This window comes from Oratosquilla oratoria, chromosome 37 (genome assembly GCF_046742065.1).
Source record: "Oratosquilla oratoria isolate Oo_2021 chromosome 37, ASM4674206v1, whole genome shotgun sequence".
In the NCBI taxonomy this organism is placed as follows: Eukaryota; Metazoa; Arthropoda; class Malacostraca; order Stomatopoda; family Squillidae; genus Oratosquilla; species Oratosquilla oratoria.
Window position 1 is genome coordinate 22,819,742 of NC_134813.1, and position 20,000 is coordinate 22,839,741.

The 20,000-nt window shown below is 43.7% G+C and overlaps 1 protein-coding gene and 1 long non-coding RNA gene across 11 annotated transcripts in view; one reads left to right on the forward strand and one right to left on the reverse strand.

Moving 5' to 3' along the window:
• Positions 1-20,000, forward strand: part of LOC143019566 (uncharacterized) — a 467,386-nt gene that overhangs the window by 393,648 nt on the left and 53,738 nt on the right. The window lies entirely within an intron of this gene.
• Positions 13,625-20,000, reverse strand: part of LOC143019565 (uncharacterized) — a 679,507-nt gene continuing 673,131 nt past the window's right edge. For 8 of the 10 annotated variants that reach the window (XM_076175319.1, XM_076175316.1, XM_076175315.1 and 5 more), the window contains 2 exons: positions 19,415-19,453; positions 13,625-19,264 (listed from right to left, as the gene is read on the reverse strand). In XM_076175319.1, coding sequence (XP_076031434.1) covers positions 17,480-19,264; positions 19,415-19,453 — 1,824 coding nt within the window. In that variant the 3' untranslated portion in view covers positions 13,625-17,479. The remainder of the gene's footprint in view (positions 19,265-19,414; positions 19,454-20,000) is intronic. The other 2 variants (XM_076175322.1, XM_076175320.1) reach the window with 1 other exon arrangement.

A 20,000-nucleotide genomic window follows, 5' to 3' on the forward strand; every position in this document is an offset into this window, starting at 1 on the left:
ACATATTTGAAGATTACTCTTAGATTTTTTGGATAGGTTGTTATACCAGGAAGAACAAGCATAGTCAATATGGCACTGTACCAGGGCCGAAGATAGTAACTTCATTGTCTCTACATCTAGGTATTTTTGTAATCTTGCCAAAACATTTGTTCTGGAGCTGACTCTTTTAATTATTTTTTGTGCCATAACTTCTCCCGACACATTTTAATCAATTTCTGTTCCAAAATATTTAACAACAGACTTAGGTTGAATACTAGTATCATTACATGGTTTTTCTTTAAGTTTAGATACTTGTTGGTTGATTATTTTCACTCTTTCAGTACGGGAAGAGAACAGAATCATTTCATGCTAACTATTTAATTTAAAAGACTGCCTTTCGACCCCATAGTAATTTACTGACCCCTTTCGACCCCCTAGCAATCTGCTGACCCCCTTTCGACTCCTTAGGGGGTTTCATCGACCCCCTAGCAATCTACTGACCCCCTTTTGACCCCTTAGCTATTTGTCGACCCCTTGGATGGTCTCATCGACCCCTGGGGGTCGATATCGACCACTTTGGGAACCCCTAATCCAGACGAATAGAAATTGATTCTGGATCAACCTTCCATCAATTTCCAGCTACAACCTGAAGTTTCACTCCCATCAATGAGGAAATCCTACCAGCAACCTACGTCGACTTCCTGTCCCGGTGTTTCTTCGTGGGTACAAAATCTCCCCCGCCACACCTCAAATGTCATTCCTGTTTGTTATATCATTGTGTGTATTGTAACTCCTGAAGATGACCTCTGATTGGGTCGAAAGACGTCTAGAGTAAACAACAAGTACCTTGGAGATTGTATCAATACCCTGACCGCTGTCACTTATCTCTTTGTTAAATAATATCTTCTAAACTGAAATTTATTATTTTTCTTTCGTCTGAATTAAATTTGCAAGGTAGGCCTACGTCATTATAGCAATGTAGCCGGAATGATGTACAATTAATATAGACTCCCCTTAAATGTTTACATTTTCTTTCTATATATTGAAAGAAAGCTTCAAGGGGTGACTATTAATTTATAAATGTTTATATTAGTTTATATGCAGATACATTTTCCGGATATAAGAGCCAAGAAGAAGGCATTGGTGGTGAATGGAAGTGGAATGGATGAGGATAAAATGGTTGGGAGTGGAATTATACCATTTGACTTTGGTTACCTCCCTTATAAGGGGGGAAAACCCTTGCCATATGTATGTGTGTATGTATGTATGTATGTATGTATGACCCAGGGCGGTGGGCAAGGTGCAGGGATGACCCGTCATCCAGGAGGTGCTCAGATGAGAGGGAGGGTGGGAGGGGTGTGGAGTGTATTTAGGGATGAAATGGGTGGGAGTGTTTTTTATGCCTTTCCCTTTTTGGCTACCTCCCTTGAAAGGGGGGAAAAAGCCTTGGTATATGTATGTATGTATGTATGTATGTATGTATGTGTGTATGCATGTATGTATGTATGTATGCATGCATGTATGTATGTATGTATGTACGTACATACGTATGCATTTGTGTATGTATGTGTGGATGTGTGTGTGGATGTATGTATGTATGCATGTATGTATGTATGTATGTATGTATGTATGTATATATATGTATGTATTGAAAGGGGAAAAGCGTCCCCGGTAAGATATTTAACCCGCAATTCATCTTATATTGGTTATACTGGATGTAGTCTCAATAGGAGAATATCAATGCACTTGCAAAACGGGGCAATTAAACATCATCTGAAGAAATATCATAACCAAACAGCTACCCGTGAATGCCTAGTTAAAAACACCAGGATTATAGCAAGCAATAGGGATGCACATAAGCTATGTTTATAAGGGAATATAGCCCTATCATAAATATCCAAAGCAACATGATTTCCATCATTAGCTTGGTTAACAATGCACTCACTCGGGCAGTGGAGCCGCCACCACCACCACGACCCGTGACCACACCCTATGTCAATACGCCCCCCCCCTCCACCTCTTCCCACCCACTCCATCCATCCTCCCCCCAACCGACCTCGCAACCCCCAAACCCCCCAACCCCCTCCTTCCCGACATGATGGGTCATCAACCCCTCCCACTACCCCTTCCACCACCCAAGCCGGCTAGGTTCGCATAAGTCACCACCCGACGATTTCTTTCGTCATTTCTTTGGACCTTTAATTTTGTGTGTATTGGTCCCCAACGGCCCATGTATCGAGATAGGATTTTATTTATTGTCTATTTTTTATTCATTGATGTCTATTTCCATGATTGTTCTTTATTTCTGTATGTCAGTAGTTTCTATGTTACAGATTTTCCTGAAGATATGTCCTTGAAGACGAAACGTTGAATAAATTAATCATTTTGGCAATCTGGTTTATGCCCACCCTCCAAATGGCAGAGTACTTGTTAGAAAGCTTGAGAATACCCATAAGAAGACTAACAACCTCCTCAATGCTGTCGACTTTAATAACGCATGCATGCATATATAGCATATATATGTATATGTGTACATATATATATACATATATATACATATATATATATATATATATATATATGTGTGTGTGTGTGTGTGTGTGTGTGTGTGTGTGTGTGTGTGTGTGTGTGTGTGTGTGTGTGTGTGTGTGTGTGTATACTGTATATATGTTTTGGAAGATGTTTTGGAAGGAAATTAACATAGGAAGAGGAGGCGAATCAAGTAGAGAAGAAAAGGTAATAGGTGCAGATGGAGAGATGGTGATGGAAAAGAAGGCAGTGAGAGGAAGGTGGGCAGAGTATTTTAGAGAGTTGCTAAATGTGAAGGAGGATAGGGAGGGAAAGGTAATTGCAGTGGGAAGCGCTAAGAAAATGGGTGATGACTGAGGAAAATGAAGGAGTAATAGGGAAGGATGAAGTGAAAGCAGCTGTTAAGATGAGAGCAGGTAAGGCACCTGGCATAGATGGATGCCATACAGTTATGGTGGACTGACTGGTGAGGTTATTTAATGTTTATTTAAGAGAGGGTAGAGTGCCGGAGGACTGGAGGAGTGCCTGTATAGTTTCGCTTTACAAGGGAAAGGGGGACAAGTGTGAGTGTAGTAGTTTCAGAGGGATCAGCTTGTTGAGTGTAGTTGGGAAGGCTTATGGGAGGTTCTTGATTGAGAGGATTAGGACAGGAACAGAGGGAGTAATTGGTGAAGATCAGTGTGGGTTTAGGACAGGTAGGGGTTGTGTAGATCAGACTTTTGTGGTAAGACAGATATGTGAGAAAGCTATAGGAAAAGGTAAGGATGTTTTTGGGGGCTTTTATGGATCTGGAAAAGACTTACGACAGGGTAGACAGGAAGGCACTGTGGGAGGTACTGCAGATATATGGGATAGGAGGAAAGCTGTTAAGAGCAGTCAAGAGTTTTTACGAGAGTAGTAGAGTTTGTGTTAGGATTAGAAATGGAGAGAGTGAATGGTTTGAGGTAAAGGTGGGACTTCGTCAGGGATGTGTTATGTTGCCCTGGCTGTTCAATCTATACATGGATGGGGTGGTGCGAGAGGTGAATGCAAGGGTAGTGGGTCAGGGGTTGGAGATGGTTAAAGAAAATGGAGAAAAGTGGGAGGTGAGCCAGTTGTTGTTTGCTGACGACACTGCGCTTGTAGCAGGATCAGAGGAGGGATTGAGGAAGTTAGTGATAGAGTTTGAGAAGATGTGTGAAAGAAGGACACTGAAGATGTGGACAAAAGTAAGGTGATGAGATGTACAAGGGGAGAGAGTGACAGCAGGCTGGAAGTGAGCCTAAAGGGTGAAAGACTGGAGGAAGTGGATAGTTTTAGATACTTGGGTGCGAATGTGGCAGAAAAGGGAGGAGTGGGGGTGGAGGTAGAAAAAGATTGAGAGAAGCGAGTAAATGCCTTGGTGGATTAAAAAGTGTAATGAGAAATAGATATCTGGGAATGGGTGCTAAAAGGAGGTTATATGAAGGAGTGATTGTACCAACAGCACTGTCCGGGGCAGAAACATGGAACATAAGAGAGAAAGGGGCGGAGAGGGCCCCCCCCTCTCCGCCCCGAATTTATGATGCGGCCTTCCTGTGGATGTGCTGTGTCTTGCGATACTGCTTCTGCATCATCCGCAAAGAAGGTCATATAACTTACAATTTCTTTATCGATGTCATTAATATATATAGCAAACATTATTGGGGCCAGAACTGTTCCTTGTGGAACACCACTTATTACTTCATCCCAATTAGAGTGTTTGTCTCTTATCACTACTCACATTTTTCTTTCTTGCAAAAAGTCTTCCATCCATTTAAGCAGTTTGCCCTGTATTCCTCCTGCAGTTTCTAATTTCTTAAGCAACTTATATCTATTAGCCTTGAATAGAAACACATTAAGTTTGTGACGCATGATCGTCCTTGTCTGAATCCAAATTGCCTTGGATTTAGCACTTTTTTTTTTTTTCTAAATACCTTACCCATCTACTTTTGATCATTCTTTCACAAATTTTTGCTATTGTACTTGTTAGAGAGACTGGTCTATAGTTAGTAGGGTCTTCTTTATTTCCTCCTTTATATATAGGTACTATATTTGCTCTTCTCCAATCTTTTGGAACTTTTCCTCTTTCAAGGAACTGTTTATTATGCTATGTATTTTGTCTGGCAGTTCATTCCTGCATTCTTTCAAAATCCAGTTTGCTATTTCATCTGGTCCATGCGATTTTCTGATATCAAGACTACTCAAGTGTTTCATTATTTCATTCCTTGTTACTTCTATTTCTTTCATAGGGGGGACTTTCTCCTCCCATTCGAGATCTCTAGGTTGTGTTTCTCCCTTGTAAAAACCGATTTAAAATGCTTGTCCATAATTTCTGCCATTTCTATTTCCTCTGTGTATTCAACTCCTCCTTGTCGTAGTTTCTCCAATTCTTGTTTGTTTTTCAGTCTGTTGTTTACAAATCTGTAAAATAGTTTTGGTTGATCTTTACATTGATCTATGACATCTTTTTCATATTTTCTTTTTTCTTCTCTGCGCACTTGTACATATTCATTTCTATAACTAGTATATATTTTTAATTTTTCAGGTCTTTTGTATTTTTCCATTTGGTCCAGGCTTTATCTCTTTTGTCTTTTAACTCCCTACAACTTTTGTTGTACCAGCACTTTACATATTATTTTTCTTGTTTTTGTCTTGGGACATACTTTTCCACTCCTTTATAAATTTTTGTCGAAATATTCCATTTCTCTTCCACTGTTGTTTCCACTTTGTATATTCTTTCCCAGTCTTCTTTTTGAAAGAATTCTCTTATTTTATAAAAAAAAAAATCATACATCAATCTTCCCTTTCTATATTGTTAATTTATTTTCATGTATTTTTCTTCATTTAGTTCCAGCTCAACCAATATGTGGTCACTTTTACTTATTGGTGTCTTATATTCAATCTTTTCCACTATTTCAGGTTCTGATGTGATTATTAGGTCCAGTCTCGATGGCTCTTCATTTCTATACCTACATGTAGTGTTCTCTTGAATCCATTGCGTCATTGTATGGTCAATAATCATCTCAAGTAGAACATTTCCCCATGAGTCGTCTCCACCCTTTACTGTCATCTCTTCCCAGCAGACTTCTTTGCAATTAAAGTCGCCCATTATAACTATTCTTCCTCCATCTTCCATTATCTTATTTAATGTTATCCTTGTATCCTCTAACATACTTTTAGAGGCACATAATTTATTACAAACTTTCTGCTTTTCCTATCTCTGTCTTCCACTTCGATCATAATCATCTCTACTCTATTCTTTCCATATGTGACATTCCTCACGTTTATATCCTTAGTCAGGAACATAACTCCACCCCCTTATTTTGTCTCGCTGTTTCTAATCCAATAATTATATGCACCGTGTCCTACACTGTTGGGTGGTAGTGGACCTTTCAATTTTGTCTCTACAATTCCCATTATGTCCGGTTCTTTTTCCTTCCGATAATAATTCAGATCTTTCAAGCCTGTTATCAATCCATCTATATTTGTGTAAGACACTTTTAATTTTCTGCTACTTCCATTGTATTTTCTGTTTCCCTTTTGTTTTTCTCTGTTATGGTCCATTTCCTCACTTTCATATTCGCTACTCTCTAATAGAATTCCTCTTTTTCTAACTCTGTTTTGTTCTCGTTTTTTTCCTTAGCTTCTTGTCTTTTCGTTTTTTCCTCCTCTCTTTCCTCTTTATTCATTTCTCTTTTTATCCATACCTTCTTATATTGTTCACTGTCTGTTAGTTTCCCTGTTTTGCTAAGATATTCCCTGCTGGTCTTATCTGTACTATATTTCCCGAGTCTATATATATTTCTTCAATTTGTTTTCCTATTTCAGGTTCATCTTCCTAAACTAATTCTAATATATTGTTTACTTTTTCTTTTTCCTCCTTAATTCTCGTAGTCCTGTTTAAGCTATACTTCTCTTCCATCCCTAATATAATTATACATTTCTTTTTATCTGCTTAGTCTCTTACTATATTCTCCTTCTCCCTCATTACTTTAATAACTGTATTTTCAGTTTGTTCTTTCATCTGCTGTGTCACTATGTCGTTAAATACAATTTTATTGTTCTCTTGGATTTTCTTCCAACCCTGTGCTTCTTTTGCTGAGGACTCTTTATTCTCTCCATTATTCCTCTTTAATTCCTCATTCTCATCTTTTACTTCCTTTAACTGTTTTCCTTTCTTTTTTTCAATTCTTCTACTTCTTTAGTTAGGTTTTGATTTTCCTTCTTTAATTGTTCCAATTTATCAACTCGCTGTGCAATCTGTGAGAGTTGACCTAGCCTATAGTACATTCCCAATGTTGAGCCATTCTTTCTAGTCTTTCCTCTAGCCTTGCTAATCGGGGGAGGTTGGCATCCCCCCCCCTTTCATTAGATCCATTGAAATTATTATTTTCACTTTCTATTATGTTGGTCTTATTTATGTTTTTGAATTAATTAGTTTACTGAAATTATTCACCTCTCATGCGTCAGCTGAGGACATTTTGTTGACTTTTTTCTGTCAGGTGGCGCCCGTGCACCTCCTTCCTCATTTCCTTCCATTTACCTCAGTAATCCCTCCCCTTCTCCTTTTTCATCATTTTCCCACTACACCACGAGCTTTCCCCTTCCCTATAAATACAAAAAGGTACTTCCTCGTTGTTGAGATCCACGAAAATTTCCCTTCTTCGGAGCTCCAATCTTCGCTGTGAATCGGTCTACGTGTGTGTGTGTGTGTGTGTGTGTGTGTGTGTGTGTGTGTGTGTGTGTGTGTGTGTGTGTGTGTGTGTGTGTGTGTGTGTGTGTGTGTGTAATTCACCATGGTCTTGGATCACGTGTTGGACTCGTGATCGACAGCTACTACCCTCCCTGAAGAGAGCTGAGCTCATATATGACCGATATGTGGGTGATGCTGTGACCTCACACGCTGACACACACACCCAACTCCCCACCCACGAAAGTTGGAGTAAAGACTCGCAGCGCAGCGATACTGAAATTATTTCAGCCCTGGGCGGGATTCGAACTCAGACCACCGCGCCGTAGTGGTGGCCGCGATCGCTATCACTGCGCCATTGAGAGTGTGTGTGTATGTGTGTTTGTATGTGTGTGTGTGTGTGTGTGTGTGTGTGTGTGTGTGTGTGTGTGTGTGTGTGTGTGTGTGTGTGTGTGTATGTTTCTGCGTGTGAGTATGCATGTGCGTATGCGTGTATGTGTGTGCGTGTGCGTATGAGTATGAGTGTGTGTGTGCGCGTATGCGTGTGTGCGTGTGTGCGTGTGTGTGTGTGTGTGTGCGTGTGTGTGTGTGTGTGTGTGTGTGTGTGTGTGTGTGTGTGTGTGTGTGTGTGTGTGTGTGTGTGTGTGTATACATGTGCGTATGCGTGTATGTGTGTGCGTATGCGTATGAGTATGAGTGTGTGTGTGCGCATATGCGTGTGTACGTGTGTGTGTGTGTGTGTGCGTGCGTGCGTGTGTGTGTGCGTGTGTGTGTGTGTGTGTGTGAGCGCGCGTGTGTGTATGTGTGTATGTGTACGTGTACGTATGCGTGTATGTGTGTGTGTTTGAGTGTGTGAGTGTGTGCGTGCGCGAATGCGGATGAGTGTGTGCGTGTGTGTGTGTGCGTGTGTGTAGGTGTGTGTGTAGGTGTGCGTATGAGTATGAGTGCGTGTGTGTGTGCGTGCGCGCATGCGTATGAGTGTGTGCGCGTGTGTGTGCGCGCGTGTGTGTGTGTGTGTGTGTGTGTGTGTGTGTGTGTGTGTGTGTGTGTGTGTGTGTGTGTGTGTGTGTGTGTGTGTGTGTGTGTGTGTGTGTGTGTGTACGTATATATGTGTGTGTATATGCATATGTGTGCATGTGCGCGCGCGTTTGTGTGTGAATGTGTGCGAATGCGTCTTCGTATGTGTGTGCGTTCATGTGTTTTTTGTGTATACGCGCGCGCGTGTGTGTGCGTATTCGTGCATGCGTATGTGTGCGTATGCGTATCAGTGTGTGTGTGTGTGTGTGTGTGTGTGTGTGTGTGTGTGTGTGTGTGTGTGTGTGTGTGTGTGTGTGTGTGTGTGTGTGTGTGTGTGTGTGTGTGTGTGTGTGTGTGTGTGTGTGTGTCTAAGAGGGGGTTAACACGGGCTAACGGCTCGCCGAACGCGGTTCGACAGACACGTGTTTAAAGTGATGTGTGAACGTGTGAACGGGGTATTTGGTTGTCGAACACGTTGTTCTTACTTGTCTAGGAAAAGAATAAATGTCGCATACCAGGTAGAGACGCAAGCGGCTCACTCGTACCTCCAAGGATGAGAGGAAAGGGACGGGGACGCTACCTCCTCTGTGTGCGTTCGTGCGTGCACGTGCGTGTATGCATCTATATGCACGTGTGTGTGTGTGTGTGTGCGTGTGTGTGTGCGCGCGCGTGCATGTGGACGCGCTTCCGCGTCTTTTTTTTTTTTTTTTTTTTTTTTTTTAACCTGTACTGTCCGCAGAACCTTGTATGTCCGTTTTCCTACACGCGCCTGTGTATTGTTTATCTCTCCTTGTCTATTTGTCTACCAGATTGTCTTCCTGTCTCTATCTCAACTTGTTTGTTTGCCAGTCATCTTATATGAATATATATTTGTCTCAACCTTTGACTCTGTGGATGGGGTTGGGAAATGGAGTGATGGATAAGGAAGAGGAAGCAGATGGGAGGAGGAGAGAGGAAGAATAGGTATGGGTACGAATGAGGAGGAAGATGACGGGGAATAAGAGGAAGAGGAAGAAGAAAAGGATGGGTACCAGTGAGGAGGAGGAGGAGGAGGAGGAAGACGAGGATGGGAGGAAGGGAAAGCGGGAGGGAGGAGGAGATGGAAAAAGGGAAGAGGAGGAAGAAGAAGATAGGTACCAGTGAGGAGGAGGAGGAGGAAGACGACGAGGATGGGAGGAAGGGAAGGCGGGAGGGAGGAAGAGATGAAAAGAGGGAAGAGGAAGAAGAAGAAGATAGGTACCAGTGAGGAGGAGGAGGAGGAGGAAGACGACGAGGATGGGAGGAAGGGAAGGCGGGAGGGAGGAGGAGATGGAAAGAGGGAAGAGGAGGAAGAAGAGGATGGGAGGAAGGGAAGGCGGGAGGGAGGAGGAGATGGAAAGAGGGAAGAGGAGGAAGAAGAGGATGGGAGGAAGAAAAAGAAGAAGACTGTGAGATGAAGGGGAATAGAGGAGTTGTGGAACGAGACACTGGAAAAGGGAGAGGAAGAAGATGGAGGAGGAAGAGGGGGAGGAGGAAGAGGGGGAGGAGGAAGAGGGGGAGGAAACACTGGAAAAGGGAGAGGAGGAAGATGGAGGAGGAAGAGGGGGAGGAAAAGGAGAAGGAGGGTGGTATTACGGAGAAGGAAGAAGATGAGGAAGAAGAGGAGGAGGAGGAGGAGGAGGAAGTTTGTAGTGGAGGAGGAAGGAGGTAACAGGAAAGGGAAGAGGACTTTGAGGAAAATGTGGCATTTAGGGAGGAGGGAAGTAGAGGTAGGGTGGCGTGGGGAATGAAAGGGGGGTAATGATGACTGGGGGTTAGGGGGGATGAAGGGAGGGAGGGAGGGAGGGAGGGGGAAGGAGAGCTTATGAATAATATGTGCACGTGTGGGGTTGGAGAAAGGGGTGGTAGTAGGGAGGTGGGGTGGGGGAGAGGTAGTAGGTACTGTAGGCACGAGGAGTGGAAATACTGTCCAAAGACAGTGGAGAGATGGGGACGGGTGTTGGTTAGGAGAGTCATTTAAAGACAGGACATAAACCCTCCCATACAAGAGACAGAACAATCCCCCAAGTGCCATTTTTGCAGACAACCCACCAGGCACTCTTAATGTCAGTCTCCCATACATACTTGAAGCACAGGCTCATGCCCATTACAACATTACCCTTCGTCCATACATACTGCACTACATACGAACTGGCGGACCACCGCGGTGAGTCACCCCTTTGTACGCAAGCCGCGTCACAGTAAAAAGGTCAACGTGTACTTGCGTCCGCAGGTACAGCGGCCCAGGGACAAAAGATACACTGCATTGTGTGCGGGATCAGTACTCGTGTAATACACACACAACTAGCTTTAGCCTCATTTCATTAACTTGGGAGGTGGCTTTAGATCATCTTAACTCAGTTGCTCTGTGGTTCTAAACTCAGCTGAATGAAATCACCAGATAGTGTTAACTATAAAAGATAAGATTCATCGAGGCAAATGTATTAATTTTTGTATCTACTCAAAGTGTAGTGTACTTGTAGCGCCCGAAATTAAATAGTAATTCATTACTTTTCTGTACATATATATTTTAAAGCGTTTTAATAAATACTTCAAAATTTCAACCCATTGGGTTAAAGCAGCGGTTCTTAACTTTTTTTCAGTGCCCTTGATATCTCAGAAAATATTCTCGTTCTCCCATCCAATACAAATACAATGCGAACATATGAAAAGGATTTGTGATACAAACCTTACTTTTCTTTCTCATTGTAAATATACAGTACCATGCACTGGCTACCATGTCTCTTACCCCCATCCAATACAAATACAGTGTAAACCTATGAAAAGGATTAGTGATACAAACTTTACTTTATTTTCACATTATAAATATACAGTACCATGCACTGGGTATCAGGTCTCGTACCCCTTGGTTCAAGGTTTCGTACCTCACGGGGGTACAGTTACCCCGGGCTAAGAACTTTGAAGGTCCGATGCAGTCCTAGCCCCTGTGTGGTGGACCAGTGGTGAACCAGAGGTGGACCAGAGGTGGACCAGAGGTGGACACCTTCCTAAGGTGACAATTTAGATGGATCTTTAGGTGAATCTTTTGCCATGAATAGAATAGATTTGTGGTAACCAGAATGTATGAGGAACATTCGGTACTAAGGGATATGATTTTTTTTATACCTATTTTTCTATTTTTTTTTCTTTATCACTGATCAACTGATTTACTGATGTATATATCTATTTATATGATGCATATATATCTATTTATTTGCCTATCAATTTATCATTTATTTATTCAATGAACATATTCTGTTGAAGGTGATGCTGTTTTCTGCATTAAAAATTTTCTAGCAGATACTTTCTAAAGATCTCACTAATCGCGTGTTGCAGGGTCTAAAACCTGTAGAACTTGTGCGTAGGCGGACATAATCTCCGATCCTGATTTCGTCTCAGCTGAGCCTTCTTCAGGGAGTGTGTCTAGTATCAACTACGAGTGATATTTGACCACATGAAATTTTTAGACTAGGGGAGATCACATGATAGTTTGAAGATGTCCATTAATGATCTCGTCAGGCTTCTGGCCTACCCTGTGTGCTCATACTGGATAGTGCTAATAAATCAATTGCCTGTATATTCAAGTTGGGTTTTTGTCCTTGATGTAAAGGGCCTCCATTATCTTTAATTTTACGTGTTCTGTTCCAATTCCTCTCGTGTAATGTGGTATCCGTGTGATGCCATAGCATGGTTCTTTGGAGCTCCTGTGTATTTGTGTCCAACCAATCTGGATTCCAGCTTCATAGTCATGCCTCTATATATATATGTATATATATATATATATATATATATATATATATATATATATATATATGTATGTATATTTATGTGTATATATGTATGTATATGTATGTGTATATATGTATGTATATGTACTGTATATGTATGTATATGCATGTGTATATATGTATGTGTATGTATGTGTATATATGTATGTGTATGTATGTGTATAATGTAGGTGTATGTATGTGTATATATGTAGGTGTATGTATGTGTATATATGTATGTATATACATATGTATATATATATACTGTATATATATATATATATAATTATATATGTATATACATTATACATTATATACATATGTATATATATATACTGTATATATATATATATATAATTATATATGTATATATGTATATATATATTATATATGTATATATTATATATATATTATATATATATATATATACACACATATACACATACGCATTGTGGTTGATGAAAATGTATCTCTAATCACTGGGACCCATTCAGTGTTGTACAAATACTTTCTCGCGTTCGTATACTTACCAATGTATTATCATAGTGGAGATGGGTTGAACGCAAAACTTTCGTGTATGTGTATGTAACTCGAGCATACAGATATATAAGAAAAATTACGCTCAACTTATACTCTCTTGATGGTGCATTGGTCTATATATATATATATATATATATATATATATGTGTGTGTGTGTGTGTGTGTGTATGATGTGCTGGATCTTAAGTTTGAAGGAATCGTCATTTCATATATTAAAGCGCGCGCGCGCGCGTGTGTGTATGCGTATGATATACTGAATCTGGAGTTTGTAGGCGTTATCGTCATTTTATGTATTAAAGTGTTCCATGTCCCTCTATATTTATTCCTATTTCAATAACTTGTTCAGAGTTCATTGGAATCAATTTTAAAGTCTCTCACTTTAGGTTCTGTGCATATGTATACAGAGTTCCTCAGAATGGCCCCAAACCCTTTTACCAATAAGTGAATTATCATATAGATAAATGAATGAATAAATTAATAAATCGTCCAACAATCAAAGGTAATAATACTGAGAAATGTTTCTACTCGTTTTATTGTCAAGTGAAACATACATATTCATTCATTTACTTGTTTATTTTCATTTGTGTATCTGTGATTTATTCGTTTACTAATTCCTGTCTTTCCACTGTGGACTCGCCCCAGCCCAGCTTCCAATTTAATATCCACACTTCTACATGCTTCTTATTGTCAATAAGGTTTTTAATTTACTTCTTTCAAGGCATTGGTCTAATATTTAGCTGCCTGAGGAAGCATAGTATGTTCTTTATAGCTAATGCGTCTAGCGTGGTCCTTCCATGCTCTTCAGTGTGCATTGATTCCCACTATAGTCTGTGCGCTTCAAGAAGTCCGTTTAGGGTGCGGCATATGTCACCCAAAATCAACCTTAGTTCACGCCTCTCTCTCCATTATTTTCCGTTTATGTTATATTTGATGGGAAATAAACGAGAGAGAGAGAGTGAGGCATGTATTGAAATTGATTTGGCCGAATGGCTAGTAGTAAATCACGTCGTATGCCACACCGGACTTCTTGAGACGCACGAACATATCGCTGTACGAGGGGTGAGGGATGAATTGAAATTCAGTGTTTAAGACTGTGTTTATTATAGAGCTCCTACAGGCACATTCAATCATATGGCACCCGGCCAGATACAAAGAATTCACAATCTGCTCCGTCTGTCGCTACTGTCTCTCTCTCTTTCTTGCTCTCATTCTCTCGCTAACTTTCTTGCTCTCTCTCATCTGCCCCAATTGCTTTCCTCCGTCTTATCCTATCTTGGTTATCACGCGCCGCCTGCTTCCTGTAAATATCTCCTAAACATTTCTCTCTGGGTTTGTCACACACATAGACACGGTTACAAGGTTCCCATAATTAGGATGGTAGGCTGCTATGTCCTCCAACATCGTCAGGGCACATCAACAGGCCTACGAGCGCTCGTGTCATTGTCTACTCGGCCAGTATACCTAGCGCTGGCCGAATTCGTCAAGAGCCTGCTGAGTGCCTAGTATTCGGAGTCTCTACCAAGAGAGCTCTCCTTTTATTTCTATTTATTTTCTTTCTTCACCCGTGTCACAATGTGTGCCAAAAACAAATCTTTCGATTCGGGTCATCTGACCTACTTGGATCGGAGAGTCTGTCGATGCGACACCACGAACAGACCCTGATTATTTTCGTTCTCTTTTTTTCATGTTAAATAAATACTCACACACTCGCTGCCACTCGATTTCTGATCTCTTCGTTGATGAAAAAATTATAATAAAAAGCGGCTTGTAGGACAGACACTGTCCAGCACCTTTGCAACAGAGGTATGGAACCTGAAGACATTTGAAGCGTTGCATATGGCGCTGGATCAAAGTATCTTCCAGCATCCGCTCTGTGTTCTTCGTGGTTGGCAGCAACTCCGATTTTTTCTTTTTTCTTTTATTATTTCTTTTCGTTCGTTCTTTAGTACACCTTCACATGTTTCTCCCTGCGTTCTTCGAAGTCGGCAGAAACTCCGATTTTTCGTTTTTTCATATCTTTCCGTTCATTCTTCGCGGTAGTGCAAGTTGCTTGTGCACCTCACATGTATTTTTTCTCCTTTTTTCTTCACAAACAAACAATGGAATGTTTACGATGTTAGAGAACATGTGCAGCTCTGATACACAAAATTATCCACCAAATATTTTTTATTGTTATTTTATTGTGTTCTGAGGAATGGCAACAGACACGCATATTCTTACATTATGTAATACAAGTCACTATTAAATATAAGTATTATTAACTTTTTTGCCTCTACATTGTGTTACTTATTAACAGTTATTTTTATAAACATCCTTTCTTGTACCTACGACGACAAAAAATGGAGCAAAATCAAGAAATAACCTTATCAGATATACCAAAAAGAAGAAAAAAATACTATTAATGGAAAAAAAATTAAACTAATTTTTTTGACATTATGTTTCAGGCTGGGTGTTCACCCAAAGTCGTTTTCGAAAAAACGCTAAAGATTTGGCCTCGTCAGAAAATAAAATAAGACGAAACAAAATTAGATAAAAAGACATAAATAATACCATGCAAAATGTCTGAATCATATCCGTGGTATGTTGGGTTACAGTTTGCGTATTGGCTGTGGGTTTTAGCTACGCTAGACGCCATACATATACAGCAGTACTAACATAAATAAGAGCACGACAGACAGTTCATACATACAGAAATGCGTAAGTGCCAAAATGAACTTACATTAAGGCTAGAAATAAAAAATACACGAAGGAATGGGCCAGGCCCGGGGACGTAGATTAAGGTGCTCGAGTACCAAACGTCTTGTGCAAAATGTGGAAAAATTGTGTCGATCGATGATTGTTGTAGTTACGGCTATTACTATTACCTTTCATCCCATGTGATTATTTTGTTATTTGCGTAAATGCGGGAGGCTTTGAGGATGCTGGATCCAGGATATGAAAAAAAAAAAAACAGAATTTGGTATAGTGCTCCCTTAATCATACGTCCTCTTTGTTAATCGCATAATATGGAATATTGGTAACATCTCTTCTATACTATCGCCATGGCAAGCGTGCCTTGCCGTGAATTTCCATGGCCTCGATATGGTAGGGGGGTGAAAGCCTGTCCCTCCACCACGGGAAACGCGAAGTCTGGAAAGTCTTCTAGTAAGCAAGGCACCCGCGCCCTGGACTCTCACGTGTAGGAGATGGTGACAGCTTAGTTCTACAGGTATTAAAATAGGTTAAGCTTACTATGTATACTTTGGTTACACAGTTGTGTTCACTTTACAGTCTAAAAGAAAATATGAAACTCATACAAATACTTCTATTTCAACTTATCAAACTACAATGATAACAAGGGTTTTTTCCAACAAGAAAGTATATAAATTACATCCATTAGTTTATCCATATAAATTTGATCTCTTTTATTTCCAAAAAAAAACAAAAAAAAAACTGAAAGAGCTGTTTTTTTTTTTCTTCTCGTTTTCGCATTTTAAGAGCGGCTTTGCTGGTGAATGACGAGAGCGCTGTGTGGGATTTAGCGGCCATGTGCTTGAAGCTGCCCGAACCCCACCTTCTGGTTGGGGTCATCGGGTCTTGTTTTCGATGGTTCACTTCGGGGGAATATGAAACATCGTTCTTGAAGGTTAAACAGCGGAGTATTACATCCAACGGTTCCTCCTGCTCCCGTTGACGGGCTTCTTGCCCTGAGCTAGGAGAGGGACCTTGTCAACGTGAAGGACACGAAAGGCTGTGTACAAGGGGTAGGGAGATACTGGAAGGACGCTGCTTCTTGGGGGGGTAAGAGGGTGCTGTTAAATTGGAATCGGGGTTAACATAAAGCCTTTTGCTTTGCGATTGTGAAAACAGCTTCTGCTGCTGTTTGCGAACGATCAATCCCTGCCGTCGTCAGCTTCTCCTCCTCCTGCTCCTATTCCTCCTCCTCCTCCGTCGTCGTCGACCTCTTCGTCAGTATGGAGTTGGACTCCCTTTTGTGACACTAATTGCGATAAATCCTTTGAACACTTTTGAACCACACAAGAGGCGCGACGGGCCGGATCGCTCTCTTCGGGAGATCTCCGTTCTCCACATCTCTGGACAAAAGCCACGGTTGTCCCCTAAAGAGCCTGAGTAGTGGGAACTGTGCTTCCAAGCGACCAGCTGCCGCCGCCGCCGCTCCCCGCCGCCCAGCGCGGCTCTCTTTCTCTTCTTGACCCCTTCAGGTTTCAACCTGAAGAGGGGGGTTGCCGTCCTACAGTCTACCTTGGCGCGTCGACCTGTCCGCTATGGGTTTGTGATGGAGGGGCGCTTAGGGTGATTGCGGAACACTTGAGGTACGTTTGGCCTTCCAAAGGCTTGGATTCTGTAAACATGAAGTTGCTGGAGTGTGTTGGGCATACAGGGGTCGCAAACTGGTTTTGTACACGGACTGTGTCGGAAAAAAAAAAAAGCTTTCGGAGCGTTTTGGAGGTAATGCCCAGAGTGTAGTAGGGACAACACATGCACAAATGGACACTATGAACAACAGGTCCTGTACAACAGAATGACTATCTACCTACACTAAATATGATACACAGTCCCCGAGGGATGCGCTACGTCCAAAGCAATGGTCCCTATACAGTATGATACAAAGGTGCAGGCAAGCCCGTTCGAGGCCTGCATCGTGCAAGCCTTCGACAGCGTACCCGAGGAGGAGACCCCCATCACGATCATCTTCGTCATGGACGTCATCATCATCATCGTCGTCATCGTCGTCGTCGTCGTCGTCGGCGTCGGCGGTCTCGATATCGTCCTTATCAACAATCATCGTCTTCTTCTTCTTCTTCGGCAAGATCGTAGTCCCGCCGTGTCGCCGTGTTGACAAAGAGGGCCGCGTCGGGCACCGTCTTGAACCTGCAACGTATATTCTGGAACGTTCCTAAGGAGTGTAACAAGTTACAGCATGCTTCGAACTCTGCTTTCAGTTGAGGATGGGCTCAGGCTCGGACTTGATCGTCTCGAGGTTGTCCCTGTACAAGAGGGTGTTCCTCTCCAGTAAATTGATGGCGCTGGCTTGCTGAGCAGCTGCTTCCTCGAAGCTGAGGTGATCCAGTTCCTGCCCGTTCTCAGTTGCCGCGTTCCCAGCTGCTGCTGCTGCCACGGCGGCTGCAGCTGCTGCCGCGGCCGCCACAGCTTGCTGGGCCATCTCAATCTGCTGCTGCTGTTGCTGCTGAGATGGCGGTTGCTGTGCCTGAGACTGAGACGGTGGAGACTGGGCCGACTGCTGCTGTGGAGTCTGTGCCGGCTGCTGCTGGGACTGGGACTGTGGCTGGGCAGGAGGCTGGGGCTGTGGTGTCTGAGGAGCCTGGGGCTGCTGTGGTGTCTGTTGCCTTGACTGTTGCTGTTGCTGTTGTTGGTGATGGTGAGGGTGATGGTGCGGCTGGTGCTGTTGTTGCTGCTGCTGTTGGTGGTGATGTTGTTTCTGCTGGTGCTGTCGGTGTTGCTGTTGCTGTTGCTGTTGCTGTTGTTGGTGGTGATGCTGTTCAATGCGGTCCGGGTGGGATATCTTGTTGAAGAGGATGGCTTCGGGGGAGATGTCCATAGCGGCGCTCGCACGCGACTGGAGATGCGCCAAGGGGTCCTCTTCAGTCCGGCCCATCCGGGCGGCGGCGTGGGCGTTCAGAGCCCCCAGGGCGTTGAGGGCGTGCATGCCATGCGGGGCCGGGTGGCGAAAATTAGGGTGGAAGGCATTAAGGTGGGCTTGGTGGTGAGGGCTTGAGTGAGGATTCAGAGACGGGTGGTGGGTGGAGCTCTCGCCGAACAGGCGGGCGAGATGGGCAGGAGGGGTGACCATCGGGGAAGCCATGCCTGGGAGAATAGGCGGGATCTGTTGCTGGTGGTGCTGGTTATGCTGCTGGTGATGCCCGTGGTGTTGCTGGTGCAGCGGGTGGTGGTGCTGTTGCTGCTGCTGCTGTTGCTGTTGTTGGTGGTGATGGTGGTGATGGTGCTGCTGGTGGTGGTGGTGTGGGTTGGAGGTGGAGGCCGAGGACGACGAGGAGGAGTTGTGTCCCAGAGTGCCATTGCTCGTGGAGGAGGACAACGAAGTCAAGGAGGATGTCACGTGGGTGTTGCCGTTTGAGCTAGAGGAGGACCCGCTCTGAGCCACGCTTGAGGAGGAGGAGGAGGTGGAGGAGGTGGTTGTAGCGGTAGTGGAGGTGGAAACGCGTCGCTCCGAGGACGGGGCAGAAGCTGAAGCGGTGGACACGCTAGGTGATGTGGAGCCAGCAGCCGTGGCTACAGGAGAGGTAGCTGGGCCTCCGACTGTGGTAGCTGTAGAGACAGCAGCTCCTGAGGAAGTAGGAGCAGACCCTCCGGCGGTAGTGGCTGGGGTTGAGGAGGAGGAAGAGGAAGAGGACGACGAAGCGGCAGCCGCTGCGGCAGCGGCAGCGGCTGCGGCGGCAGCTGCAACTGCGGAGACGGACGCCGAAGAAGAGGGCGAGGGCGTCGGGGGTGTGGCCAAGGGCGGGGAGATCAGCGATCCGCTGGTGGTGTTGTGCCCGACAGGCCCCGTCGCCGACGTGGTGGGCGGGACCGATGTGGGCGTAGTCAGTGGGGTGCTGATGGGCGTGTTCAGTGGGGTGGTGGGCGTGTGGGCGGGCGTGAGGCGGTGGTGCTCTGGCATCTCTGGGGTAGGCGTGGAGATGGCGCCCATCGAGTTGGGCGTGAAAGGTCCGTTGGAGTTCTGGCTGTAGATCGAAGCGTCGTCCTGCAGATCAAGAGAAAAGATCGAGATTAGATCGAGAGCAAGAGGAGGGTGCCTTCCGAAGACGGCGACCATTAGAAGAAAAAAAAAAAAAAAAAAAAAAAAAAAACATGTGCTCCTAAGCCTACTACTACGAACGAAGAAAAAACTTGCCCTTTTCGGTGTGGCTGATGGACTCACTTTGGAAGGACTCTGCAATGAGAAGGAGACATTGACGGTAGGGTGGTGCGTACCTTAGCCACACACGACCTAAACGACCCCTCCGCCAGCATCATCACGGTCACCACCACGAAGAAGGCGGTTGTGGGGGTGACGGTGACGGAGGAGGGGGCGGTTGTGGCGGTTGAGGTGGTAGGGGGTTGATGGTCAGAGGAGTTTTGTGGTTGGTGATGTTTAATTGGGGGGTGGGGGGAGAGAGGGGCGGAGGAGATGTGACAGGATGCGTGCGAGTTCAAAGACAAAAGCCTGGCATCGGTTAGTTTGGTTGACGATTGAGACCTCAGTCTTATGGTCAGGAATCGAAGGACACGTGAAAAGAATTCATTGGGGGGTCCAGGCTGCTGAGTATCGAGGCTTAAACGTGGAGAGGCTTTGATCTTTGACTGCACGTGACACAAATACTAAAGACAGCTGTGACTTCGTTGCGTTACACCTGGTACGATGTATAGTAAGGTTATATTGGTATGATGTTAACATGGTTGGATGAACCTCGTGTGTTGTTTAGGCGGAATAACGTGAG